This window comes from Thermochaetoides thermophila (assembly GCF_000221225.1).
Source record: "Thermochaetoides thermophila DSM 1495 unplaced genomic scaffold scf7180000011806, whole genome shotgun sequence".
NCBI lineage: Eukaryota > Fungi > Ascomycota > Sordariomycetes > Sordariales > Chaetomiaceae > Thermochaetoides > Thermochaetoides thermophila.
The window spans coordinates 2180793-2208135 of record NW_006383023.1 but is presented as its reverse complement, the minus strand read 5'-3'; the positions used below and the strand labels follow the sequence as shown (position 1 = coordinate 2208135).

The 27343-nt window shown below is 53.5% G+C and overlaps 7 protein-coding genes across 7 annotated transcripts; 3 read left to right on the top strand and 4 right to left on the bottom strand.

Annotated features, from left to right (window-relative positions):
* Positions 1 to 756: 756 nt before the first annotated feature.
* Positions 757 to 3236, bottom strand: CTHT_0006210 (zinc finger domain-containing protein; the record flags this gene model as incomplete). The annotated part of the gene is made up of 3 exons (XM_006691091.1): positions 757 to 927; positions 1073 to 1558; positions 1626 to 3236. 3 exons carry the CDS (start codon positions 3234 to 3236, stop codon positions 757 to 759), a joined length of 2268 nt encoding a protein of 755 aa, XP_006691154.1.
* Positions 3237 to 5436: 2200 nt separating this feature from the next.
* Positions 5437 to 7980, bottom strand: CTHT_0006200 (uncharacterized protein; the record flags this gene model as incomplete). Its single annotated transcript, XM_006691090.1, has 1 exon — positions 5437 to 7980. One exon carries the CDS (start codon positions 7978 to 7980, stop codon positions 5437 to 5439), a length of 2544 nt encoding a protein of 847 aa, XP_006691153.1.
* A 1099-nt stretch (positions 7981 to 9079) lies between these two features.
* On the bottom strand, positions 9080 to 10333 carry CTHT_0006190 (putative ubiquitin fusion degradation protein; the record flags this gene model as incomplete). Its single annotated transcript, XM_006691089.1, has 3 exons — positions 9080 to 9880; positions 9939 to 10241; positions 10331 to 10333. The coding sequence occupies 3 exons, from the start codon at positions 10331 to 10333 to the stop codon at positions 9080 to 9082; spliced, it is 1107 nt and encodes a 368-aa protein (XP_006691152.1).
* A 676-nt stretch (positions 10334 to 11009) lies between these two features.
* Positions 11010 to 12656, top strand: CTHT_0006180 (uncharacterized protein; the record flags this gene model as incomplete). The annotated part of the gene is made up of 2 exons (XM_006691088.1): positions 11010 to 12502; positions 12626 to 12656. 2 exons carry the CDS (start codon positions 11010 to 11012, stop codon positions 12654 to 12656), a joined length of 1524 nt encoding a protein of 507 aa, XP_006691151.1.
* A 219-nt stretch (positions 12657 to 12875) lies between these two features.
* On the bottom strand, positions 12876 to 14459 carry CTHT_0006170 (uncharacterized protein; the record flags this gene model as incomplete). Its single annotated transcript, XM_006691087.1, has 3 exons — positions 12876 to 14103; positions 14160 to 14389; positions 14451 to 14459. The coding sequence occupies 3 exons, from the start codon at positions 14457 to 14459 to the stop codon at positions 12876 to 12878; spliced, it is 1467 nt and encodes a 488-aa protein (XP_006691150.1).
* A 1278-nt stretch (positions 14460 to 15737) lies between these two features.
* Positions 15738 to 18031, top strand: CTHT_0006160 (uncharacterized protein; the record flags this gene model as incomplete). The annotated part of the gene is made up of 3 exons (XM_006691086.1): positions 15738 to 15792; positions 15999 to 16088; positions 16161 to 18031. The coding sequence occupies 3 exons, from the start codon at positions 15738 to 15740 to the stop codon at positions 18029 to 18031; spliced, it is 2016 nt and encodes a 671-aa protein (XP_006691149.1).
* Positions 18032 to 22206: 4175 nt separating this feature from the next.
* CTHT_0006150 (uncharacterized protein) lies at positions 22207 to 24736 on the top strand (the record flags this gene model as incomplete). The annotated part of the gene is made up of 2 exons (XM_006691085.1): positions 22207 to 22823; positions 22879 to 24736. The coding sequence occupies 2 exons, from the start codon at positions 22207 to 22209 to the stop codon at positions 24734 to 24736; spliced, it is 2475 nt and encodes an 824-aa protein (XP_006691148.1).
* Positions 24737 to 27343: the final 2607 nt, after the last annotated feature.

The following is a 27343-nucleotide window of genomic DNA, read 5'->3' as shown; positions in this document are numbered from 1 at the left end:
TGGCAGGTTTGGCTTTTAGGTTAATGAGTGCGTGTATGCATCCGTCCGAATCATGAATATGGCATTGCTGCGAGACCGCTGGAATTACAAGGTTGTTGAAAATAATAAGTCCGTTCTTGGGGTGTTGATATCTCGCGGGGTCTTTAACCACATCGGCTGATCTTCAGCAATCCTTTCATCATCCGATCATCCCAGAATTGAGTCTCTAGGCTCATCTCTTGAACCCAAGGTAAAAATGATGGCCAGTGTCATGGAGAAAATCACTCAACCTCAATAAGCAGACACTAAACCTTGAGCTAACCATGGTTTTTTTAAAAAAAAAACTTTATTACTGAATTTCTTGAGATGACCAGTCCGCCTCTACCATGCCAGAAAAATGTACAGCTAAAAGGGAAATAGATACAGCCAAGTTAAGTATGTGTAGGTCCGTGTAACCATAAATGTGCATTACCGAAGAGTAACTCTTCCGTCCTCTACTCCCTTTTGAGCCTAACCCAAAACTCACTCCAGATTACTTCATCTGCTTAGTATTATGACCATCCGAACCCAGAAACCTCCTAAACACCTCACTCTCTACCCGAGCAGCTCACCCGCACTACTTTACTTCCCCGCTCCCCTAACACTCCGATCCCAACTAACAGTTTTCTTCTCCCCCGCAAAAAGCGTCCTCTTCCTGAGTGTACTCTTCCGCGGCATCTCTTCTTTGTGACGCTGTTCATGCAGCTGCAACAACGACTGCTGCAGCTGCTGCCCGTCCTACGAGCGCTGCTGTAGCTGCTGTGCTTGTTGCAGTTCCTGTTGCTGCTGCTGTTGTTGTTGTTGTTGGCACTTGATACGGCAGTCGGCACACTTCCAATGTCTCCCCTCCAGGCGGGCTTGCTCGGGGTTATCGACGCATGTGTCGTGGTAGAGGCGGGCGGTGCACTCCTAACTTTCAGTCAGCACCCAAAAAAAAAAAAAAAAAGACAGTGAGATAATAAAACAGAGGAAGGGACCATACCTTCACCCCACACACGACCATCCCACACACCGGCACGGGCTCCCCACACTTCACACAACAACCACCCGTTACTTTTTTCCTCTGTCCCTCCCCCTCCCCCTCAATAACTCCCCCTTGCTCCCTCAACCTTCCCCTAGCATCATTCAACACCTGCGTCGCCTCAATCACCACCCTCTCCGGCAACACCCTCCTAGCCAACAGCGTTGCCACCAACTTCGAAAACTCCTCCCCCCGACTCCGTTTACTCACCAACCAGTCCGCTTTTTCACGAACAAACCTCAGAAAATACCTAGGCAGGTACTGCTCCGACGAAATATGTCTGCGCAAAATGAAGGCGTCCCATTCCTGCAGGAACTCTTTTTCTTCCGGACGCAGGTCGATGAAATCTTGCAGGTTGTCGCGATGTTTTAAGAGGAGCCAGGAGTCGTCGATGGGGTGTTGGGGGAGGGGTTGGCCTGGTAAGAGCTGGACTTTAGAGAGGGGGTCGAAGAGGGGTTGGGTGGTTTTGGGGACTAGGAGAGGACGGCGTTTGGGGCGGCGGAGGGGCTTTTTGGGTACCTATTAAGGGGGTTAGCATCATGGTCAGTAGGATGACGTCGAGTTGTGGTAGTGGCAGTGAACTTACTCCTCTCCCCGGCAGCATTACCTCTCTCCCATTCTCCGGCCCGAGTCTACTCGTCACCCACGACTCATCCCCCTCCACATACCTCTCCAAATCCAGCGGCTTCACTGGCAACCCTAGCTGATACACCCTCGGCCTCAACCCCTCTCCATCCCTCTCACCCTCCCGTGCCGTCGGCTTCACAGTCACATAATACCCCCCCATCTTGGGCTTATACTCAAAATAGAAGTCATACTGTGGATGACACATGTAATGTGCTCTGAGCTGACTCAGCCGCTCATTCTCCGCGCCGCAGATCAGGCAGGCGAACTTGTCGGTATGCACTTGCTCTGGCGGGAGCAAGTACGTGATGGAGCGGTCGTCGGATGGAGGGTGATCCTCACCGTAGGCCCCTCCGCGGCGACGCTTGTTGCTGTTGTTGCGGGTTTCGCGACCGACGGCGTTGTTCCAGAGCTGTTTGACGTTGTAGTTGATTTCTTGACGCGCGCGGCGCGAGCGGCTGGGGGTGAGTTCGCCTTCGGCGGGTTCTTCTGCTGATGTGCCCTCATTATGGGTGCCGTTTGGCTGGGTGTCGCACTCGGGTTTGGGAGCGTGCTGGCCGTTAACGCCGTTCGCATTCGCCGCAGCAGGGCCATTGACCAGCAGAGGGATAGGATTATCCGGATCAATAGCCACAATCGAAGGCTGGATATCCTTCGCCTGCTCCTTCGCCCTCGCCAGACTCGAAATAGGCGTCAACCACCGCACATCCATATCCATCAAAAAATTTGTCGCCATATCCTGCTGTGCATGCTTCTTGATCCTCAACCTAACCGACTTGCGATTCCGACTCTCATAAATATCCGCGATATTCGCCGTAAGCACCCACTGCCTCTGCGGCAGCAGCCCCTTATTGTAGAAAGTCTCCTCATCACTCGTCGGCGGAACCAACTCCTTCGGCGGCCAGCTCGGATCCCCCGCCGATTCGAGCTCCACGCTAACCGAATAACACTTAGCCAGCCCAAACACGGAATCATCCTCCCTCTCGAGGAAAATTTTCTCCTCCGGGATACTAAATGGCCTCATATTGGCAAACCTAACCATGGGCGCCGCGCCCGCGGAGTTCTTGAACACCCGGATATCGCAGAGCTGGCTGTCCACGTGCAGGACGATCTGCTCCCCGTTGCGGTGCCCGTAGATGGTTAGCTTGCAGCGGGCTTTAATCTGCGCAATGTTACGGATGTCTACGGGCGCTGCCGTGATTCCGGAGCCGTTCATGGCTGTGATGCCGTTCTTCCAGCGCGGCGCGTCCTTGTGGCTGATCTTCAGGACTTCGATGCGCAGCGCGCGCTGGGTACTGGCGTAGTTCTCGTAGAGAGGGAACCCGTCGTAGTCGTTGGAGATGCGCCGGCGCTTGGTGGCGCGTTCTTCTTCTTGTTGGGACTCATTTTGCTGCTGCTGACTGCCGCTACCATCTGTTGCCGGTCTGGAAGTAGCCGAGTCGCCTGTCTGCGACTGCGACCGCTTCTGCGCCTGTGACGACGCCTTATTCCCCATCTTGGACCAGTGGTTCGTGGCCTTGAGCCAGTTCCGATGCAGGAAAGGCAGGCCGCGATGACGGGTATTTGCTGTCATCGCCGATAGGCTGCACACCGCTGGTTGAGCAAGACAAACAGAGTAAGAAACCGGAAAAGAGGAGATCGGCTCGCTTTGTCCGAGCGACGACGCGTGGGGGACCAGGAACCAGGAACAGACAAGGTCAGGGTCAGTGTTAGTGTCCGTGTGTGAGACGATGAGGCATTGTCTGAGGAAGGACGCCTGCAAGCCCGGTTTAACGTTGCTGCGAGTCGATGGCGTTGAGGGGTAAGAAAAAGTCGTTTGAGGAGTTTGCTAAGTGAGATGAATGAAGGCTGGGATGAAGAAGAGTAGGTATAATAAATCAAATCAGGGAAAAGTGAGCCAATATATGGATGAAGTGGGTAATCAAAAAAAAAAAAAGACGTAGGAAGAGAGCCCTACTCCTGGAAAGAGCGATGATTTCGCAGTTGACCTCACAGAGTCGGATTTATTGAGTCGCTAAGGCAATCGTTTGAAGTACTGTGGTCGCCACACACTCAATCGCTGCTCCCTCTCTACCTGCCCGCAGTTTACGTCGTGAGTCGCGGGCGGATGCGTTGAAATCAAGACGCTAGGAAGCGATGATTTGAAATGAAACAATTCGCGTCCACCGTTACCTATATACGATGTATCCCCGGCCAAATTGTAGGTACGACGGAAGAGAATACAGAGACAGAACGGTGTTTGAAAATAAAAACAGATCTGGATAAAATTGCTGGCCTTCGAGAATCATTGAAATTGCAGACGCATCTTCAGGGCGCATATAGTCCGCGAGGCGATGAAAGAAAAAAAGATGATGAGCCAGACGCGTTTTACAGTGCCGGCGCCAGTGTTGACGCACACGCCAGACTCGCGGCTGCTGGCCCACGCTTAACCCTGGACTGTGGGGCTTTTGGCACCCAGGGTTAGCAGCCACTGCCCGTAGGTGATAGTGGGATACTTCGTCTTGGCAAAAAGTCTCCGCATGGATCTGTTGTGCCGTCTTAACAGCGCCAAAACTGATATCACCGTCTGCAGGGCAACCAGAGCTGAGGAACCAGCACTGTTCACGGGGGAAGTATATCCGGGCGTGCGAACGTTTTTTTTAAGGCATATTCGGAATGAAGCCGACCAATCACTACCAGAGGGCAGTGGCCATACTAAGCAACAGAGTTAATGCCAATTCAACGCTTTTGATCATCGACGAACCTGATCGAACCATGAGCAATAGGAAGCCTGAGTGAATGTCACAGGACTTGTAGAGAATGGGGCTTATTCAACTTTTGATTCGCTGCAGAGATGGATGTGCTAACCGACGGGATGTATCCTTCTGGCGATATTAAGACTTGAGCAGTCTATCGAGGCCGGAGTCATGGTCAAGGCAAAGATGCAGTGATGGTTGGACATCTCTGATCGCGAAAAGCAGGGCTGGTCAGGTAGATCAAGCGTCTTAGGCGTTAGTATCAGCTCAAATAACTGCACAGAGAAGTAAATAAAGCTTACTATAAATTGGGGTTCGGAGGAAGCCATCAATAACCTCAACCATGATGTTGGCCACAGCGTTCGAACATAGGAGACAACGAAAGGCATCAAGAACATCCTCGAAACACCAAGTAGGGATTTTAATCTCAATCGATATTTAATCTTACTATGTTCCTTTGCATATACGTATAGCAAAGTGCGCAAGCCAGTTCCCAATATAATCATATAGGCCGAGGTCCATGTATTCCATGCGTTCAACAAATTCCAGGTAACACTATTACCTCTCAACCCAATGCCATGTCTGTTGCTCAGTCACAATCTCAAGGTTTAGTTCAGTTACCTTTTCCTTAGCAAGTTACCCTCCGACCAAACTCCAGTAGAAGCCAGTATCCGAGCTAGCAACCGTGATAGCTAATAGCCCTGTAAGTAAGAAAATGTGGGATCGACACCCCGAGAAATTAGTAGTAGTCGGATGTTGGTTCCGGCACATGATCAACGTCGGGTGTATCCATCCATCCATCCATCCATCCATCCATCCATCCAGTGTCCTTTCAAAACCTTTCCCAACCTAACCACCAACGCCGAAGGGTGCTCATCATCATCGGTAGAGGGAGGTTTAACACAAAGCACCTTGGCGGGTTCTTATGTTAATCGCAATCGCCAGCGGCGATGAATGCTCATAGCCTATAAAACGAAAGAAGAAGGATCCAATACCTTTCTTTCTCATCACGCTTGAAATGCACTCTAGAAGGGTCGTTCACCAAGCCCAACCCCACCCACCAGCCTGGAACTCGAAATCATCCACCCCATCCCACTCCTCATCCTCGAGATCATCCGGCTCATCATCCAGAAAATCATCCATCACAAACATCGTCTCTGCCGGCTTCTGGTTGTCGAGCTGGATCTCTACCACGTCGCACAGCCCCTGTCTGTATAATCCCTCCAGCTCAGATGGATCGAAGGGGGAGCCTGGCTGGGAGGAGTCCTCGTCGTCTAGGGATGCAAGGCGGGGGGTGGGGTTTCCTGAGATGGTATTGGAGGAGGATTTTCTCTTCTTTTGAGGGGTGTAGGGTTGTCCGTCGTTGTCGTTGTCGTTGTCGGAGTCGGCGTCGGAGTCGAGGTCGATGTCAGTGTCAGGTTCGACGTACGAGGGGCGGGTGACGCCGCTGCGGAGGCTGTGTGTGCAGTTGCTTGGACGGAACGGGTCCTCCATCTGCTGTTGATGTTGTTGATGATGATGTTGTTGTTGTTCCTTCGCTGCGAGACGGGCACTCTTCCTCGAGGGGGTGACATTTGTAGCTCTCCGGCCACGACCAGGAGACTTGTTCTCAATCTCCTCCACATCGGCCATCTTCATATCTTTATCTTCCTCCTTCCGCCTGTGGATCGTAGACAGCGGCATGGGATCACTCCTCTCTCTCAAAAATACATGCCTCAACGTCGCCGCCCAACGATCCCTTATCTTAGACCGCTGCCGATACGGGATATCCAGCATAGCCTTCAGATCGATCCTACGAAGGTTAGACAAATTCGGCGCGGCGTCCACCAAGCTCCGGAACAGCGTCTCCGCGCCCTCAGCCGTCCATTTGCGCATATTCTTCAGCTCAATAACCTCCAAACTCTCCGGCCACGTCGGGGTCTGCGTCGGTTCTAAGACCGCACTATACTCCGGGTCGGAGTCATCATAAAAAGTATGATGTCGGTACGTCTTCAAATCGACAACCAACGTCCGCAAATTCGGGCATGCATCCCTCAGCACAACCAAAAACGCCAGGCTCAAGCTCTGGTTATACCGGAGTAAAAGCTGTCTCAGCTGCTTTCCCCCGGAAGTCAAATACTCTGCCAGCGCGTCACTATCCACATCCCAGCAATTGGTGATCTCTAGAGTCTTCAAATTCCTGGGCAGCACGGCCAAAAGCTGTCCGCAGACGGCTGTCGACGACTCGAACGTCAGATGCTCCAGTTTTGGTAAAGCATTGATCGCGTCAGCGAGCGCGGCGACAAAGGCCTTATCCCTCGCGGCCAGCACGTCCTCGCTGGTAGCATAGTCGCGCATGGAGGGGAGCTGGTAGTTGAGGAAGGTGACTTTCTTGAGGGAAGAGAAAGCGGGGGTTTGGTGGAGGCTCTTGATGTCGGAGAGGGTAACCTTGGAGCCCATCATGCGTCGGTTCCAGTGCCATTCAGTGAGTCTGGTTGGTTTGGTAGGTTGCTGGGACAAAGCCGAGGTTGACTCGTCGGGAGATGAAGAAGTTTGGACGCCATTGAGGGCATCAAACAGCGACATTGGATAATGCCAGCGCAAATTCTCATCCAAATCTCGGTAAGGTGGGCCGTCCTTGGGGTGATACAGCGTGATCGATTGGATCCTCGGCAAGGTAACCAGCGCACTGAGATCCAGCAACTGACCTCTGTACGGCCTCCAGGCAAGCTCCTCGGGATCGATGCGCAATTCGCGCACTTTTTGTCGGTAATTGAACATGGTCGTGGCCGGATCCTTCGCGAGCAGCGCAATAAATTGATGCGCCATCGCCTTCGTCAGTAAGGGCGGCGACTCGTACAGAACCGTGATGGCCGGCTCGGCAAAGGCGCGGCAGATGCCGGTCGCTGCGCGCAGCCACTTTGCGCGCTCCCAGTCGTCGGCGAGCAGCGCGGCTGCGTAGCGAAAGATCTGCACAAGGACATGGTATGGTAAGGTCGCCCACGGGGGAATTGTCTCGGGATCAGCTTCTTTCTCGTTCATTGCATTCTTGTTTCCTCCTCTCGGAGACTTGTCAAACAGCAACGTCCCACCGGACCGGGATTTGCTCGGTTTGCTCACGGCCGCCGAGGCCAGGCTTGGCTTTCCCCTCCTGCTTTCACTGGCTGCTACTGCGGCCGACTTCCGGGGGGTCGCATGCTCCACTGCAGCGCCGCGGGCTTGACGACCGCCGATCCGGGTCAAGTGGGCACCCCGCCGCTGCGTGGGGCCGTCGTTGTCAAAGTCACTGTCTTCGTCGCTTTCACTCTGGCTCCGACGACGATGACGCGCTCTCTTTGCTGCACGACGAGTGCTTGCTTCAGCAGTGGGTGAAGGCGATCTCTTGCGAAGCCGCGACGAAGTACGAAGTGGAGGACTTGGAGTCGGCTCGGGGCTGGGACTGCCATTTTCGATCGCAGAGACGAGATTCGGATTGGCCGCGACAAGTGCAGCCAAGCGTCTGGTAACAGGGCCGTTCAACCTGGGAGGAGGAAGCGCAGGCGGCGGCCGCGGACGCAGAACGCGACGGTTGTCGAGTGGCATGTGGAAGGCTGTGGATGTCATTGTTGTCACTGAGTGTCGCCGTTGACGTTGGCGAGAAGTCAAGTTGAGCTGAGCCGAGTCGAGTTGAGGCGAGGTGAGTCGAGGCCCCCCTGGGTAAGGTTATGTGCGTGACGTATGATGCAATTGAATTAGTCAATCAACGAGGATTGAAAAAAGGGAAAATCACAATGCAGTCGACATCAATTGAAAGTATGTATAAGCGACTGCTCGTGAAAACCTGAGCTGCGGGCGCTCATCGAACGAAGCGGTCGCAGATAACGCAGGGTGGTTTTTTGAGATGTTGAGCTTCGCGAAACTTTGCTTGGCCTTGGTTGCGAAAGGTCACTGTGTGAGTGAGCGCGAGTGAGTGGGTGACGGAGATGGGACGACTGAGCGCAGGCAAAGCACAAGAGTGGTTTGCTGCTGACCGGCTGGGACCCACTGTGGGCCCACTTTCTACAGTTAGGGCAGGAACGACCTCGCGCTCCTTGACTGCAAGGGGAGAGTCAAAGCTTGAAGCTGCCCTGGGCTTGGAAGTTTAAAAAGGAAGTTATGCCTAGAGAATGATTACTCGTTGGAGTCTCTTTGGTATCATTCCATGTTTGCCAAGACTCAGTGTCAGTGCCTTGCAAAACTTGAGTTTGGCAAGGACAGCATACACAGTGTGTTACACACAGTGCATCACAAAACGCCTGACTTTCCTCCCTGACGACAACACCCGGAAAACATGTTGATGCCATTAAAACATGCGATTTCAAGTTGATTCCTTTCTAAGGCTTACAATAATAGGTAGATTCATTTCAAAGAACCTTCGAATTTTCTTGAATTCAGCTTCACAAACTGGTATCATGACGGTACCAAGACGCCAGCCCGCCCTCCGTGTTCCCTCGTTCCTAAGCCCGTTGATTTTCATAGACTTAGAGCAATCTTTCAACTCCAAATCCCAGTCATGAACGTCTGCCGCATGTCAAAAAAGAAGCACTTGTCTACGTCATCGTGCCTCTCTCTGCAAGCGGCTGTCCAAAAGCCAAAGATTAAGCACTGTCCATCAAGCTTGCTCGCTCCCAATCCCTTGCGTCCCTCTTCTTGACCCGTTTCCGGTCATTCCCCACAACAACTCTTACTTTCCCTTCTTCTCCTCTCCACCTCCCTTCTTCTTTCCTGCTCCCCTCAACGTCTGCCCCTGTCCCGTAAAATGATACCCCCCTTTACCCCTCGCAGCCTCGTTCTCTTTATCCTCTTTTGTCTTAACCGGCTTAATCTCGTACCCCAAAAACAGCTTATTTGGCGGCAAGCGTAGCGGCGCGGGCCCATTACGATTCCACTTGCCCGGCACAGCAGCAGCGGCCGGCATGGCCTCCTTAGGTGTACTCGTCCCCGGCGTCGCCCCGCTCTTGCCTGCGGAACCTTTTTTCCCGACGCGATACCCCTCGCCGGCGAAATTGCCTGCTGTGGCGAGCGCCGAGCCGGGGGCGATGGCGTCGTAGTTGATGGCCTGGGCCATGGTACCCTGGTGGTGTAGGAGCCCGCCGATAGGGACACCAGCGCCGCTGGCAGGTGTGCGCGGCGTGCTAACGCCGCTTCCCGCACGAGGCACGCGCTCGGGCTCGACGTAGCCGACGGGCGGGGCAAACTCGACGGAGACGTCAGTCTCGATCATGCTGACGCCCATTTTCTCGGTTTCGGGCTTGACGTCGAGCACGGCAACTTCGTAGATCTCATCGTTGTACTCGAAGTTGAAGACGTCACCCTTGGTGAGGGCGGCAAAGTTACGGAAGACGCGCTCGAGGACTGCGCGCGGGTCGCTGATCTCAAGGAAGTTGACGTCCTGAGGTTGGAGCTTGACCATTTGTGCCAGTTCGAGGGAGGTTGTCTTGACCTGGATCATGTCGCCTACGTCGAGCTGCAGGGTTTGCATCATCTGCGGTTGTCAGCCTGCATCCCCAGCTCAACCTTATGTATGTCCCTGACGGACGTACCCACTGCGGAATATAAGCCCTCCCTTCCTCAGCAACAAACTCCAGCACACCAGCGTGCGTGTGCCTTCCCTTCGCACCATTAATAAGCTCCAACATGATGGGCCACTGGACGTGCAACTTAGACACCTTCTCCAGGGCTGACGGGGGCAGGAAGATCTTGGAGCCGTAGTTGAGCTCTGGCCGCTCGGCGCCGGGCGCCATGATGATGGGGTAGCACCGGTAGTACTCGTCGAAGCGCTGCGCGCGGGCGCCGCGTATGCCGGCGCCGCGGTAGTCGGGGCCGCCGACGCCCCAGTGTCCAAACTGCCGGAGTCATAAGTCAGTCGGGTCCTGGGTGTGTGTAATATTTTTTTGGGGGGGGGGAGGATTGGTGCCGAGAGGGAGTGGCATACCATATTGATTAATGCGCGTGGTGCTGTTTTTTTTTTTACTAACTGGAGGCCTTCGGGAATGACAAATTAGGAGATGAAACCGAGTTCTATCGAATATCTAGATAGAGGAGTCGAGGGGGGAAAAAATTACGAGGGAAGAGGTTCCGGATTGCGTTGAGTGACGTTGGTTTTAGACTGGAGCTGAGGCAACAGCTGATGACATTGACAGCTCTGGGCAGCGGCATTCGGGCGTTGTTTCTACAGGCCCAGACACCCAGTGCGGGGCCTTTGTGGCGCTGTGGTGGGAGCTGCGTTAGCAGTGTGTTCTTTTGCAGTCAGAACGTTGAACTGAAATTCTCTTTAAGAATCAAGATTCGTCTGATATTTCTGGTCTTTTATACCCATACATAGAAATTTCCCCGGATTTTCTTGTCATCTTTGCCAGTGCTGTCCACCAAGGTCAATATCCCAAACCCCTGTATCTCACCAGCCACACTCCTACTTTGCCAAGAAACTGACGTCAAAGTTCCTTAAAGTAGCTTAGCGTGCCCAACAGGAGCAGCGCTTCCAGGATCTTGACACTCGTTTCAACAGGCTTCAGAAGAGTGCATCCTCTAGAAGCCTTGATCGACCGCATCATTTCCTTAACCCCTTGCCCTCTATAGGCACTGAGCCCTCGAGGCGATCCCCCTATATAACAATGGCATCCTCCTTCTCCGCTGCCCGCCCTAAACGCGACAGCGAAGCCTTTGCACGCGCCCACCACGGCCAGGACCGCGACCGCGACCGCGTTGGCCAGGGCCCCGCCAAGAAAGTCAAGTTCGACCTGCGCAATCCCTCAACTCTCGCGCCCAGCGCGCACGATCCTGATGCCGACGATGACGATGACAACAATGATTTACTGGAAGCCGACGTGATTGGCAAGGGCGGGCGAGGAACGAAGCGCGGGGCGGTTAACATTGATGGGTACGATTCCGATTCAGACAACGAGAACTTCGAGGATCGGGCGGAGGCTAGGACAAAAGGGAAGAAGGGGAAGAAGAATCCAGAGGATGTAGATTTCTTCGAGGCGATGGATAAGTATGATCCGAAGAAGGGGCCTAGAGAAGAAGAGGAAGAAGAAGAGGAAGAGGAGATTGATATGTTCGGGGACTCAGACGCCGAGAAGGAAGATACGAAAAAGACGACGTCCGGGAAGAAAGGGAAAGAAGTCCGCTTCTTGGCAGACGATGAGATTGAGGGGCAGGAGATGTCCTCCAAAAGTGGCGGGCACATCCACCTTGACGACGCTGAACACACCTCTTCCGAAGACGAAGACTCCGTCACCGGCGAAATCGACTACCAAAAAGCCATGGAAGAAGAAGGCCTCGACGCGGAAGTGGGCGCTGGAGGCCTCAAAAAACACGCCCCCAAGATCGATGCCTTCAACATGAAAGCTGAGCAAGAAGAAGGTGCCTTCGACGAGGAAGGGAATTACATTCGGAAAGCGGCGGACGCTGATGCAGTGCACGACCGCTGGCTGGAGGGGATCAGCAAGAAGGATATGAAGAAGGCGCGTGAGGCGCACGAGAAGAGGGAGGAGGAACTAAGGAGAGCGCAGAGGGAGAGCGATAGTGTGTTGACGAAGGATTTGTTGAGCGCGTTGATACGGCATCTGGAGCCGGGGGAGACGGTCCTGGATGCGTTGGCGAGGCTGAGGAGGGCGCAGATGCAGGGCGGTGGGGGAAAACAAGTGAAGAAGGTGCCAAAGTGGAAGCAAAAGAAGTTGAATAAGGGTAATAGCAACGGTGATGGGGACGTGATGGAGGTCGATGGGGCGGAGCAGCAGCAGCAGCAGCAGCAGCAGCAGCAGCAGCAGGATCCAAAACAGAGGAAGATCAAGGAGGCAATTAATGCCATCGCTGAGGCGGCAGATAAACTGTTGGGGAGGGACTACCCCAATATTTACGAGACGGAGAGAGAACGGTTGATGAGGGAGTACCGCGCTGAGACAGGCGAGGACTGGGTTGCGCCGCCGGCGGAGGAGGAAGAGGATGGGACTAGCGGGAATGGAGGGACGCCAGGGGCAGTCAAGATGTGGGAGTTCCGGTGGACGGATGGACGCGATGGAGGGCAGAAGCAAGGGCCTTTCGACGGGCCGACAATGAAGGCGTGGCAAGATGCCGGATATTTCAAGGAGAATGTGGAGTTTAGGTTAGTTGGGGATGAAGGGGGTTGGACGAGAGTCGCGAATTTTGTATGAGGATGTGTCGCTATCATATATTTAAAATATATGTATATGGACCTTCTGTATTATACCCAATACTGGAACGATAGATTCATGGCGTACAATTTTCACGACAACTGACAATACCTCTGCATTCGTGTCTACCAGTATCAAATCATTCATTACGTGCTCTACACAGGATACAGGAACCTCATCCCGCCCGTTCGCCCATCCGCATATCTCAATCATCAGTCAAATAAACAATTTTAATTCCCAGTTACGTAGTGTACCACCCGATTCCCCTAACGCCCGCAGCAATGGAAGACACATCGCAAACCTTTACTCTCCACGAGACACCGCTCAGCTCATGTCCATCTTCTCCCCACCAACAGGGTCAACCGGCGCTGCGGCCGGGAGAGTAGGAGCAGCAGCCTCAGCCGCACCCTGATACGAGAAATCCACCACGCCATCGTTCCCAATCAACCTCTTTTCCGACTCCTGCACGAAGCGTACGCTGCGGGCGGGATCATAGAACAGCTTAAAGCTACGCTGCACGTCCTCGACGCCAACCTGCTTGGCGCGGCGCTTGGCGGCAATCAGCTGCGATGTGGTAATCAGGTTGCTCGCGTAGCGCAGGCCGGCCTCCTGGCCGATCTTGGTGAGCAGGGCGAGCGCGTCAGGGGTGAGGTCTACCTCCTCCTCCTGCGCGCGGATCGACAGGATCTGCCGCAGCTCGTCGGGGGTGTAGGGGTGGGTATTGATGATGACGACACGGTCGAGGAAGTCGAGGGGCAGGCCGTGAGGCGACTTGTAGTCGGTGCCGCGGATGCGCGAGACGCCACGGTTGCTGGCCATGATGACGATGGGGGCGAGATCGGACTCGAGAGCGCGATTGATGTAGGAGAAGCACTCGATATCGAGCATGTGGACTTCATCGATGAACAACACGCCCGGCACAATCTCGGCCTTGCCTTCCTCCTTCCACTCCGCGACCTTGGTGTTAATCTGGTCACGGATTTCGCTGCGGATCTCGCCCGTGTCGCCTGAGAAGAGGGCCAGGAAGCCTTGTGTGCGGGAGTTGATGACATCGATCTCGTGCAGGGAGACGGTGTGGACGACCTCCTTGCGCTTCTGCAGCTCGCCCTCGGGGCATTGCAGGAACTTGGTGTCGACGCCCATGGCATCGTAGTCGCGCGATCGGGCGTATGAGCGGCCCAACTTGGTAATCTTTCCGGAGGACTTGTCGATGGAGATAATGTCGCCCGCCATCACACGCTCCTTGGTCATGGCATCGATCATCTTACTACCCATATCGTAGATGGCCTCCATGTCCGTCGTCTTAATGGTGAGCTTGCCCTGCTTCGCGCCGCCGGTGACGCTGCGGTCGATCTGGATCTCCACGACCTCTCCCTCCATGATCTCACTCTCCTCCTTGATCCTGACGCCGATCGACTTGCGGAAGGCCTGGGTCAGCGCCTCGGTCTTGGACATCTCCAGGGAAAAGATTTCGGACGCGGCTAGTGTGGTAAACGGGACATCCTGGCCTAGGGATTGGGCCATACCCATGGCAATCGCGGTCTTGCCGGTGCTAGAGTCGCATTAGTCTGGAGCTTTTCCATAGTATAACTTCACTGTTCTGCATACCTCGGAGGACCAGCGATCAGAACAGCGCGTCCAGCAATCTTGCCCTGCTTAATCATCTCCAAAACCACCGCCGCAGCCTTACGGGCCTTCTCCTGCCCGACCAGGCCTTGCGACGACGGCCGGGGCTCTAGAGTGTCCGCATCGACACCAAGACCGCGAATATGCGAATGCGCCGCGATAAGGTTTAGTCCCCGGAGCTCCTTGGTCTCGGTGACCGACGTTACGAGAGGCTATAAGTGTTAAATGTCAGCCTCTGAGTTGGGGCAAGTTCACGAAATGTATGGCACTTACAGCAGCCATTTTGCTCGCGGTGAAACGGACAATGGTCGCGTCGATAGATGCGATTCCACGGTTCGATCGCGGCCACGAAGAGGGGTTCGATTGCTCGATGTTGTCGAGATCCAGGCACAGTATATCCGTGGCTGGCCCGCCCAACTTTCTTCAATTTGTGGCTAGTGCCGACCGCGTTTATGCTTGACGCGCCTCAAAACGCCACAGCCTGTTGGCGCAGCTGTCAAGCGCCACAAAAGTTGCGGTCTTCGGGTTTTGAGCCCACTGATTGGCAGATTGGCCTTAGTTCCAAGAAAGCCAGCATAAGCCTCATTGGATGCGAGGGGGAGCGTCAAGCTCCATAGAATCTTATCGATGCACATCATGGCTACTTCCAACTGGCTGCTCCCACCATGTGGACCCGGAAAGTGCCAAATTAAATCGCAAGACCAAGGGCTCGGGCGTGGCCCGAGCCAAACCGCCCGACAGCTGCTGGTGTCTGGATGCTGCGGCAACAGAACGTCCTCGACAAATAAACTGGCAACTGATCTAAGTTCTCGGATTTTGTGACCACCAGTCTTGAGCCGGCTGTGTCCTCGATTATCACTGCTGTCCCTGGCCGAAGGTGATTTACATCTACGGCCCAAGTGTAACCTTAGGTTGCAGCAACTGGCTATTTCCCACCATCAGTGACATCTCCAAAAAGGCTTGATCCCGGTCAGCATCTTTGATGAGGCAGCATCATCGCACGTCGCGCTGTGAGCTGTGCAGTCACTGCACAGTCAGTGTGAGGAAAAATTGATTGCCAGGTCAAGCACTGTTACGGTTGCGCTTTCAACAGCAAACATCAATCAATTCAGGGCGTTCTTGCCTGTCGCAAACAGCCACAGCTAAGAGTTAAGATCACGGGAAGGTCCCAACTCTTTGAGAATATATATATATATATTTATATATATATATCTATATATATCTATATCTATATATATATATATATATATATATACTTCTCTGGGACAGGTTGATATTCTTCCCCTTCTGGTCTTGCATTCCCTCAAAACCTTCTAAGTCTTCTCTTTTATCTCAGTTGCTGAGTGTTTCAATCGAGTGGCTAAACTGCAAGCCTATCAACCCGAACATTTACTCCTAACATTTGTCAACCGGTTTGTATTTCTGGACAGATATTGCCTTCCTGGGACGAGAGCCTGGCTGCAGGCATAGTCCGCCTGGCAAGGGCCGGGGGAAAAAAAACAATATCCACATTGGGTATACGGCTCCGTAAGGGCTTAGTGCTTTCAGCTGGGGTGACACATGCTTCAGAGCCTTGCGCCACCTCCGGTAGAAGCCCCGTCGGTTCCGATCTGTGGTAGGGAGACGATATGTCGTACAGATCTTCCGATGTCTACTCTCGGCGCCCCACCGATGAGGGTCGTCGTTCATACTCTGATTCCCGTGATTACCGTCACCAAAGATCAAGTTCAGGGGATTTTTATGCCAGCGATCGATATCGGAGGGATACCGATCCTCCCCTGAGAGACCGGGATCGAGACAGACGACCACCTCTTCTCCCAGATCCCCCAAGGACCCCCCAAGAGCCGGCCAAACCGACTGAAAGCAGTACCACCGCCAGTATTAATGGTACTAGCGCCACTGTCAAGTCAGGTGAGACAACTGCCTTTGTTTCAGTTGTACAATACCTTATCTGAAGAAATAATTGTCTAACATTTCTCTCAGTATCAACGGGCACGCAGTCGCAGAGTCGGGATAAGCTACTCTGTCTATGGAAGGAACATGATAGGGCCGTAGCCCTGCTCAGCAAGCTGCAGGCCGAGAGGGAAGCTTACAGCAAGATATTGATCCAAAGAAAAAATGACTATAACAGATCCCTTGTTAAGCATGCCGACTTTCCTTCCATACCGGAGGTCCAGCATGAGCATAGAATGAGGTATGAAAATCGGGTAAATGAGCTGGATGCCAGAATAAAGAAAGCTCAAGATGACCTCAACACGACAACCGAGTCGATGATCCAGATTATTACAAGCCTATCCGCCACAAACAACAAGGAAAACGAAAATGCGTCTTCCACGGAAAGCGTTAAGCAAAAGACTCTTCAGAATCAGAAACTGGTCGAAGAGATCAGTGCGCTAAAAACGAAGATTCAAACCATGAATGACCAATACATGAAGGAAAAGGATGAAAAAACGACCGAATTTGAAAATCGGATAAAGCTATTACGAGAAGAAATCAAACAAGAGCTCCAAGTCGGCTACGAGGATCAACTGAAGAAGGCGAGGGAAGATATTAAGCAAGAACTATTGGCCGAGTTTCTCGAGGAAATCAAAGACCTCAAACAGGAGGTTCAGGACTTGAGAGTGCAACAGCAGGAGCTCAAGAAGCAGCAAACTAGCCAGATAGCTCAACAAAAGGCGCAGCAGAAGAGCCAGGAAGTCGACTTACAAGCCCGCTTCTCCAAGCAAGAGCAGGAGCTCAAGAAGACGATCGAGCGGACCATATCGGCACACCATAACGATGTGGACCAGGTCTCCAAGACGGAGACGGGGGTATCCGCCAGTATCACAAAACTTCTTGAACATGTGGATGAACTCACACAGCAATTGACCCAGCGCAACGCGGAGGAGGCTACGAAGCTCCGCGAAGATCTTGTCTCGTTTCAAAGGGACGTCAAGACCCAGGAACAGCGGCTTGGAAACTGCGAGGCGGCTATTGGCCGACTCGATATCGACATCCTAGAGCGAGCAGCTGAAATTCTGTCTTTCGACGTCCCGCGCTTGACGAAGCAGGTAGAGGTCTTGGAGAAGGCTGCTAAGGATGTCGCCTCTAAGCAGGAAGAGCTTTGGAAGAGGGTCCAGGTCTACCTTAATAACACAGCCAATGGGCTGGCGAAGCTGCTAGACAGTGTCCAGACCACCGTCAAAGGCCATGACACGCGCATCAAGGCCCTGGAAGAGAATCCTCCTGTTAGTACTTCCTCAGGTCCCGAACTGAGCGGCTTGCCCTCGACCGCCGAACTCGAAAAGATCTCCTCCACAGTCGCCAACATAAAGACCGAGTTTGACTCTACCAAACTGGAAGTCAGCGACCTCACCCAGAAGTACACCGGCCTATCCGAGAAACTCGTCCAGCTCAACCAGTCCGTCACGTCCACCAAAAAGGACTGCACCGAACAGCTCGAGTTCGTCCGCCACTCGGTTACCGTTCTCGACTCCCAGTTCAACAACTTGTCTACACGCGCGCTGGCGGAGCACATCATCGGCCAGCTGGAGCTGCTCAACCCGGCTGGGGCCCGCGTGCTGGTGAGCGACTTTGATGCGCTCAAGCAGAGGGTTGATGCGGTCGAGCCGAAGGTGCAGACGTTGGAGCAGGTGTGTTGGGTGTTGCAAAAACGCGTGTTGGCTGGGCAACTGTTGGATGGGCTTGGTGGTCACGGTGGTGGAGAGGGGGCACCGCCGGCGAAGAGGAAGAGGATGGATGGTCCAGAAGGTAGAAGAGGGCCGGCTGGTTTTGGGGCGGAGGGGGATCAGGACCAGGGTAAGGGTCAGGGTCAGGGACAGAATGGGAATGCTGCTGCCGAGGCTGAACGTTAGAAGATGTTTGGTGTGTGTGTGTGTGTGTGTGTGTGGTTGGCTGAGAAGTGAGTAGATGCGTTAAGGCTAGTGTTAATTACGTGGGTCGGGGGAAACCCCGGATCTTCTGTGTCGACGTTGGAGCGTCGACTTCCTAGAGGATGACCAGTCTACTGGTCGGAGTTTACGCCTGTTTGTTCTGGGGGTTTTACGCGGATCTTCTGTCGGCATTCAATTGTCGAGTCTTTGTTAGGCGGATAGTCCGTGTCAGAGAGATATCGTGATTGGCTCTTACGTTGAGCTACGACATACGTTGTGGGATTGCTTGTTTTGTGGGAAAGCCCGTGGGAGAATAAAGAGGGTTTTGTAGGGAACTCGCGGGGTACCGTATATAGCAATTGTTTGCTCGTACGTCATTTCCTGCCGGGGAGAATATGAGAGTTTGATCGTTATTGTAAGGGATAGTTCGGGGGTTAGATAGTTGGTAGGGATTGTCTGTGTTGCGAAAATGGAAGGGTTGACCTCTCCTACCTTTCTTTATCCTCACCAAGTTTGCGAGCGTTTGCCATGAGTCCCGTCGAGACACCAGTCTCCTCGTGAGTTCAGGGCCTCGGCGTTTCCCCGAACTTGATCACCGATTACAAGTCCTGACCACTGGCACGTTACGACATCACTCGCCCTCGGCCTTCAACCCCGGCAGGCGAACATCCTCCAGCAGATCCCGTCGGGGTCCGTTCTTGCTCAGCAGCACGCAGGATTGAACATTTCCACTTCGTCTGCTTCTTTACATGTAGTATAGGTAAGTGAAATATCAGGCGGGAACACGTGGTTCAACAGGGAGCGAGGAAAAATTTGGTGAGGAGCGGGGTCGGCATCCCTGAAGAAAACCTGAGCCTTGACTCCTGAGTTTCCGAGTGCCTGAGGACAACAGCATGTTGGGACTAAGAACACGATTTGAGGGTTGTTTGGATGAGGGAGTATGAACAACCAACAACGGAGGAGCAGCAGCAGGATAATCCGTAAGTATGATTGGCAATGTCTCACGCGTATCTTTGTGAGAGGGGTTAGGTTTTACTTGTGCGAAACCCTCCCTTGGTTCTTTGTTCCCTCCACGGACGTTCTTCGTGCCTCTGTAGCACCTCTCTCTTCTAATGACCTCCATCCGGGTTTGAGCTGAAAACAAATAGGTGCTACCCTGCCCTCCCGCATGTAAGGAAGAGGGCAATGAGGTAGTTTTCAAGATGAAAGGCGAAGGAGATAGGGGGCTACCAGGGTTGGAAACCTGAAATTTTGAAGCATGTCTTGGTTGTCAAGCAACCAAGCAGCCGGCAATCCTGCTGTCCATGCATTACAACAATTGAAGTGGGTCTGATTGGGCATTACTGTGGTGTAAAATGGTCGTAAAAAAATTTTTTTTTTTTTCTTCTTGAAGCACGAACTGCAAGGACGGCTTGTTCGAAGACAACGGAACGGATGGGCAGCAATGGGAGAGAGCCAAAGACGCCATAGGTGTGTGATGGAAATGGTCTTAGAGATAGATCGGTAGAATGATGGGTGTCATCGCGCCATCGTTCAGCGCTCAACTCAGTTTGGCTTAGGTCACACAAAGAAAAAAACACCAACCATTCGGATAGGGAAAGTGTCTGATCTGTTTGGGTTGAGAGGTTGGCCTCTTGCTGCAGCCGGCTATCCGTCCACCCTTCTAGCGAGTTACACAGAGAAGAACCGTCTCGCTCACTCAGAGCCCGGTGTTTGGGTGGGGGGTCAGATCGTCAGTTCGTCCAGTAAGAGAGATGCAAGAACTAAAAGTAAAACTCGATTCCTGAGGGGTCAATGCCAGCCATTGGCCGCTGAGCAGGGCACATGGAGCCTTGTGAAATTGAGAATTGAACGGGAGATCAAGCTAGACCGCGTAAAAAGGCTGTTCTGTCGTTGTGTGGTTTGAGATTGCGGCCAACAGCAACAGCTGGCAAGGCGGAAAGCAAAACGACGCCAGAGCCAAGCTCACGACCCGACCCCGACCTGACTGGATGGAGGAAGTTATTGCAAAGTGGGGCAATCTGCCAGGTGTTTCGGCGCCAAGAACGTTTCGTTCGCTGCTGCTGCAACAGCCCCAGGTGTCCTCCTCAAGCTTTCCAGCTTTCCCATTCTGCCTTTTTTTGGATTTTTTTGTTTTTTTTTTTTGCAACCCTGAAGTTACTTTCCCCGGACGGAGGATTGAAACTGCGGAGGCGACCCTCTCTGTCCACGATCCGAATGTCAGTGTACACTGTACTTCAAAGTTTGGAACACACTTTCATCCAACTTCAGTCCCTCTGGTGCAAGCAACCGCATCAGCCCAGCGGGACTGCACTCTTCCCCCAATCTGCCAATCCCCGGGCTGGACTGGGGTCCGTTCAGCCAATCCGCTTCGTGAAATTGTTCCCCCCAGAAAGCTCCACTCTGTCTGCCCTGCGCCAGCAGCACTGCACCAAAGCACTGCATCGCTGCATCGCTGCATCGCTGCATCGCTGCACCACTGCACCACTGCATCTCTTCCAAGCATTCTCCTGCTTCTGCTTCCAAACAGCAGCTGCACTGCACTCTTCGGCATCGCTTTCTGCGTGCACACCACTCCCACTCCCAGACAGACGCAGACCTGCGCTGCACGGCCTACGGGACCTTGTCCCTAGCCCATTTCCATCCAACTGAAGCAAAGCAGGTCCCAAGCCCCGAGCGATCCTGTTCTGTCACATCACAACCACTTGCTGCGACTGCTGGTTACCATCTGCACCATACCCGCAAGCCGTGGACGGGTCTATCCATCCGTCCATCTGCCGCCGCCGAGAAGCGAGCCCACTACCACTCTACCGCTACCCATTACCACATTACCTTACGCAGTACCTACTACGTACAGCACAACACCACACAGTACGCTACACTATCCGCATTTCCCACTTCCCATCCCATTTTCCCGTTCCTCACTCTACACGATATCTCTCTCTCGTTTTTTACAAACAAACAAACTCAACACTCTTAGTTGTTGTATTCCGATCCGACCAAGCCTCATATTCGCCCCTCGGACGCCCTGCTGCAGCGAGCTTGCGCGCCATCGCCGTGTCTGCATCCTGTCGTCGGGTGCTCTTTTTCTCTATTCGTCCTTCTCTTTTCCGTTGTTTATTTTTCCCCCGAGGGGTCTCGAGTATCGAAAGGGTATCTTGCGGAGTATCCATCCCATCCATCAACCGCAACTTACCCTTTTACTTTACCCTCTCGGCATTTGGTTTACCGGCCCGTGAGGCGAGGCGACACGACACAACACACCACCAGACTCTAGACCCTCTGCACAACGCACGCCCCTCCTCCATTCGATTCGATCCATCCCATCCCCATCCCATCTCATCCTCGTCATCCCATCTCCGGTGCCCCAACATCACCAACGACATCATCCCCGCGCCCCCGACTGCGAGAGATGTACTCGCGTCTCGTCCGCTACGCCCAGGTCGCTGCTTGGAGGTTGGGATAAGCGAGGCGGATCGCGGCGACTGCGACTGCGACTTCGCCTTCGATCCGAGTCACGAGGGAAAAAAAAAAAAAAGAAGAGAACATAAAAGATTACTTCCAAGATAAAAGGCTGCGAGCGGTTGGAGCTGGTCCGGACATACAAACAGCTGATCGGATCTGCAGCCGCCTGGAATTCGGGGGAGTTGACGTTGTGGAGGAGGCAGGACAACACCAACACTGCCCTTCGGACTATCTGGTACGTATCAGCCCCCGAACACGATGAACCGGTTGTCGCAGTCAATTACCCGGCCGACGTGTATTCCAGTGTCGATGTGCTAATCGCCCGACTGCAGACATCCGGCGCGCATCAGAGGACGGCGCCATCAAAGTATTCGCGCACTGCATCGACAGTCGCAACGTGACCGACGCGCCGCGCAGCGCGTTGCGCACTTCACTGTGAGCTCATATTCTCGTCCGAAATCATCATCGAACCGGCGCGCGTAGATTCCGCGGCTCGAGTTCCCGCAGCAACCCGACTTTTCTGCTTTCGAGCTGCAAAGCGCGCGTTTCCCCCCATTCTCTCCTTCCCTTCCCCTTCCCCTTCCCCTCCCCTCACCTACATCTATCTACCCTTCCTTTAACCACACGACACAGCTACGCGAACCAAGCTCCATGTCCCACACTTGACCATTACACACACAACACGGGAAACAATGGATGGAGCGGCGAAAAATGCTGAAAACGTGGCCCAGCGCATCCTGCCCGACCGACCGCACCGTCTGTCCCTGTCATATACCCGTCGCTATCCCGAGCCCGACGGCTGGTGGTTCACCGGCCTCAGCGCCCCGCTGCAGTACCTGACCAACATCTCCGACTCGGAACGCGGTATCCTGTTGACCCGCGCGTCCTTTGAGATCATCGAGTCTCCCGAGAAGAACTCTCCGGCTAAGATGATCCCCGCCGCAAAGGTCCTCGCCAAGGGCGAGGTCAAGAAGAAGATGACCCTGTCCGACTACCAAAATCGGATCAAGGCTACGTCGCCTGGGTCGAACGATGCCGCGAAGCTGGGAGAAGCTAAGACGAACGGCGCTGGTGGGGCGATGAAGCCGCCGCCGCCGCCGCCGCCGCCGCCACCACCGCCAAAGGACGATATGAGGGAGAAGAAGGATGTTGCTAAGAAGGAAGAAGTTAAGAAAGAGGAGGCTAAAGAGGTTAAGAAGGAGGACAAGAAGGATGATACCAAGAGGGACGGCAAGGTCGAGAAGGTTGCGCCGCAGCGCCCGGCTGATGCGCGGTCCGAGAAGCCGCGCCAGGAGACCAACGGCGAGAGGTAGGTGACGAAATGTTGCCTCGGCCCAAGGATGCCTTCATTGCTCACACCCCAGCAGAAAGCCGTCGCAGACAACGACCTCAGGGAGCCATAAGCGCCCCCCCGATACCGATAACAACACAACCCCGAAGAAGCGCCCGCGAGAAGATAAGGATATTACTCCGTCGAAGGCCGCACATCCGTCTGTCAATGGCCTGGCAGAGATGATGGACCGGGATGTCACGGCATCACCGAAGTCCACGACGCTGATCAATGGGGTAAGACCCCGCTCAGAGAGCATGATGTCGGCAGCCGGCAAGAAGCCCAGGCTGCCCGAGCTGCTCTCGCCCTTGCATCCGTCGCTCTTTGAGGATGAGCCTGGTAAGCCCGAAAAGCCTAGGAAGACCGCCGCCGACAAGGCGAGCAAGGCCGATAATCCCAAGACCGAAGGGCCGTCGTCCTCCAAGAAGAAGAAGGTCGTTCTCCCACCGCTGCTCTCGCCCACTCTGCCTCCCGTCGTGGAGGAGGCCCTGAAGGAGAGGAAGCAGACGGCGGGCAAGACCGTTGCGTCGCAGAGTTCAGAGTCGAGTAACACGGCGAGGAAGACGGTCGCTGCGCCGGTTGTTCGCGTCGAGGATGAGGATAAGCCTGCCAGGCCCTCTAAGATTGTTACCTTCAGGTTTAAGAAGAACACGAAGCGCGCCAAAGAGCTGCTCAGCTTGCCTTCTAAGTCGGCAAAGGCTGCTCAGAAGGAGACCTCGGCGAGTACAGAGACAAAAGAGTCCAAGGAGTCCAAGGAAGCTCCGCCCCCGGCCAAGAAGCGTCCGCGTCCGACCGACGAACCCTCCCAGGAGCCAGTCGCCTCCAAGCGGCCTAAGACAGCCCCCACAACCACGGAATCATCTACCATCTCCAAAACCGCCCGCCCCCCAACACCCCTCAAAGCAACCGCCATGTCGCGCGTCACATCCAACCAGTCCCAAGCCGGCCACACCCCCGCCGCGACCACCGCAACACCCGCTCCGGAACGCCCGCCAACCCGCTCTGCTGAACCCCCCGACCCCAAAACCCTCGCCGCCATTGAAGCCTGGCGCGACAAGCACGCCCATTTCCAGCAGCTAGGGAGTAAGCTCAAGCATGCTAGGGATGCACTTTCCAGGGGTGCATCGCAGTCGCAAACGCAAGGGCAGCTTACGTCGCCGGCGAATGTACCGGGGGGAGACGACCGGCGCGCGATGGCACTTCATCTGGAGATGGTGTTGGCATATATGGTGGCGTTTAATGCCCTCAACCAGGGGAGGATGTTGGAGAGGAAGGTGTGCGACATCACGGCGTGGGAGTCTTTACTACCCCACTTTGCGGAGTTGCGATCTAGAGCGGCGGGACACCATCGCGCGTTGAGGGCATTGGCGGCGCAGTTGCATGCGATCTGTCTCGAGCAGATATGTAATTGTATGAGCCCGGCGCTGATACAGCAAGATAATAATGGGGGGGCGATGGTGGGCAGGTGGGTTAAGCATAATCGCATGAGGGTTGCGGTGTGGCAAGAGGCAAATGGATTGTTTGAGCGGGTTGGGAGTGAAGGGGGGATGAGGGTTGTGATGGGGCCTTGGACGCAGGTCGAGGAGGGTGTGGGGGTCGCGTTGGGCATTATGAGGCGGTGGGCGGAACGGGAGGGGGTTAGGTGGGTGCAGGAGGTTATTTTGAACCCGAAAGAGAAGGACAAGGAAGGAGATAGGATCGAGAGGGAGAAGCCGAGGGAGAGAGAGAGGGACAAGGTGTCGATGAAGGAGCGTGAGAGGGACCGGGATAAGGAGAGGGATCGAGACAGGATCCGAGATCGAGAGCGCGAGAGAGATCGGGATCGGGAGAGGGAAAGGGACCGGTCCCGGCAGAGGGGCCCGATGAATGGGGTTAGGGATCATCACAGATGATCTCCTGTCTCCGTGGGGCGTTTGTTGGGAGGATAGGTGATTACGTGCATCGTGCTCTCAGCCCAGCGGATGATGGAGTACTTGGTTCTCGATATAACGCGATGCTTTGGTTTGTTGTTGTTCAGTTTTGCTTGCAGGAAGAGCTACCCTTACGTACCTACAGCACATGATACCCCCCCCCCCAAGAGTCAGTCAATCAATCAGTCAGGCAGTCAGGCAGTCAGGCAGTCAGGAAGGAAAAGAAAGAGAAGGAGGAAATATACTGGTTCGATACCCAGCTCTGCAGTCCGCTTCCTATCGGCAAACTCGAGTCTCTCCAGGACTGTGCTGTCCCTTCTTACCTTTAATATATGATACACGAACTCGTACACCAACCTCGCACACGGACGGGAAATTCAAACGTAGGGCATACATCATGTTGCCGCAACGGAGTAGGACGACGTTGATTCGACAGATTGGGTTCCCTCATCATCTGCCAGGGGCAAAAGACAAAAAGGATGTCTCGAATGAGAGGGAGGAAGGAAGGAAGGATGGATGGATGGAAGGATGGAAGGATGGAAAGGCCAGGAAAGGCCAGGAAAAGACAGACAGAGAGATACATACTCTCGATTCTCTACTGAAGTGAATTGCCATTACGGATTCATGGATACATGGATGGACGAAAAATCTTTTTCGGTAGCATAGCTCGGCGTTTTTATGGTTACCACTTGGTCAGGTCAGGACAGGACAGGACAGGTCAGGACAGGTTATTTGGGCACGGCGTTTTGTGTCGTTGATTTGGTCTTACTTATGTGGTGTTGTTTATTTACTACCTTGTAACCCCTGGCGTCTCTTTTGGGGAGATCTTCTGTTGAATTGTTGTTGTCTCTCTGGGGTAAATGGTAGAGAAAGGACAGGACAGGGCTTGGTGGGCCTGGTTGGAGGAGCTGGATGGTGTTTTGGGTGATCGGTTGGTTGGTTTGCTGGCCGGCTTGGACAAGGGAATGAATGAATGATACCTCCTTGTTATATACTGCTGATTCATTGATACCTCTGATACCTCAAAAGACCTCTACTTTGCTTTTTTGACTCCTTGGGTGTGGTAAAGTTTGGAGACATGATAGGATGTGCCCGCATCTATCCATTGAAAAAGGAGTCAGGGTTAGGAAGCTAAATTATATGGGTGTGGCACAAGGAACGACAGACCGTACACTTGGTGTGTCAGCTCACTGTTTGTCTAAGGTGATAATGATGATGCACGGTAATTTGCTCGAGGAGCTGGGAATTTCGGTCTCTGGTGTTGTCTTGGGCATGGCATTGGGGCATTCATCCCGTAAGAATATTGTACCTTAGGTAGTTACCAAGTTTGTTTCTGATAACTGTTTCAATCACAGTAAGTAGATAAGTCATTATATCTTGTCTTCTTCAACGTCTCTTCAACAGTAGTTGGGCGAGTCCTCTATCCAGATCAGTGGTTAGTTGGGACCAACTCATGGGTGATGGCCATAATAAGAAAGCTGTGCTTCAGGAGAATTCTTTGGGCCAAAGATGAAGCCCTCTTGTGAATGAGTTATGACGTTTTCCAACAGGAAAGCTCCATTGAGGCTGATCAAAAAAAAATGAACGGCGAGCTGGTTTGACACCTCTGTGAGTGACAGACACATCGGGGCTCTTTGAAGCCAAGTAACCTTAAAAGTACAGACTATGAGCTCAGATCGTGGTTGTTTGTCTCTGTTTGGCGACATGAGAACAATTTTCAGGTTTTTTTTTCATCCAAGATGCTGTGTCTTGTCTGGAGGAAGTGGCCCGGTCCGTCATTACGCGGTCCTTTACCTTTCTCTCGACTCCTACTAACCAACTATCAGACGGGGACCTTCCATGGACATTTTCGCACCCTATCAGTCAAAACTCATTGAGCAAACTCTTGGGAAATCGTAAGGCTACCCCATAATCTCTTGTTGAAAGCGCCAGAGCCTTGAGAACTATCTACTTATGCTCTGTCTCTCAAAGCTTTTAAAGCAGTTCCCGTCCAGGTTCAAAACGAAATGATAAGAGACGAACGAGACGCCAGATGCCAACCATGTCAAGATCGGCAAACTCCATGTCCATGTCGGTTACTTGTACCCTTTTTTTGATCCTTTTCTTCATTCTGATCCATGATGAATCATTCCACTAACGCCTATCCCAGATCTCCATACCATGCATGCCATGATGATGTCCATATATAAGCCCTTCCATGCGCCGTTCGAATCTTCTGGACCCCCGAGCATCCCAAATCCGCCTAATGCCGTCGAGTGCTCATACTGGGGTATCTTGCCCTTCCCGAACCCATGCCATGACCATGTCCTACTGTCCCGTCCAAACTCCATCCTGATATTGAACCCATAAGAACGAAAAAAAAAAAAAACTCTGAGATGAAAAGAAAATCCATGAAGCCGTTTATTGGGACCGAGGGTGCTTAGTAACGCGCCGATGGCGAAGCGGGGCGTCCCGTCCCTCGCTTACCTAATAATGATATTGATGTTGAAATGCCAAAGTCAAAGCTCAAGAGCTGAAATCCTCGAAAATCTCGGAAGAAAAGGGTCGATGTCAATATCGCCTGCTCATGGTAGTGTTGTTGTTGTTGTT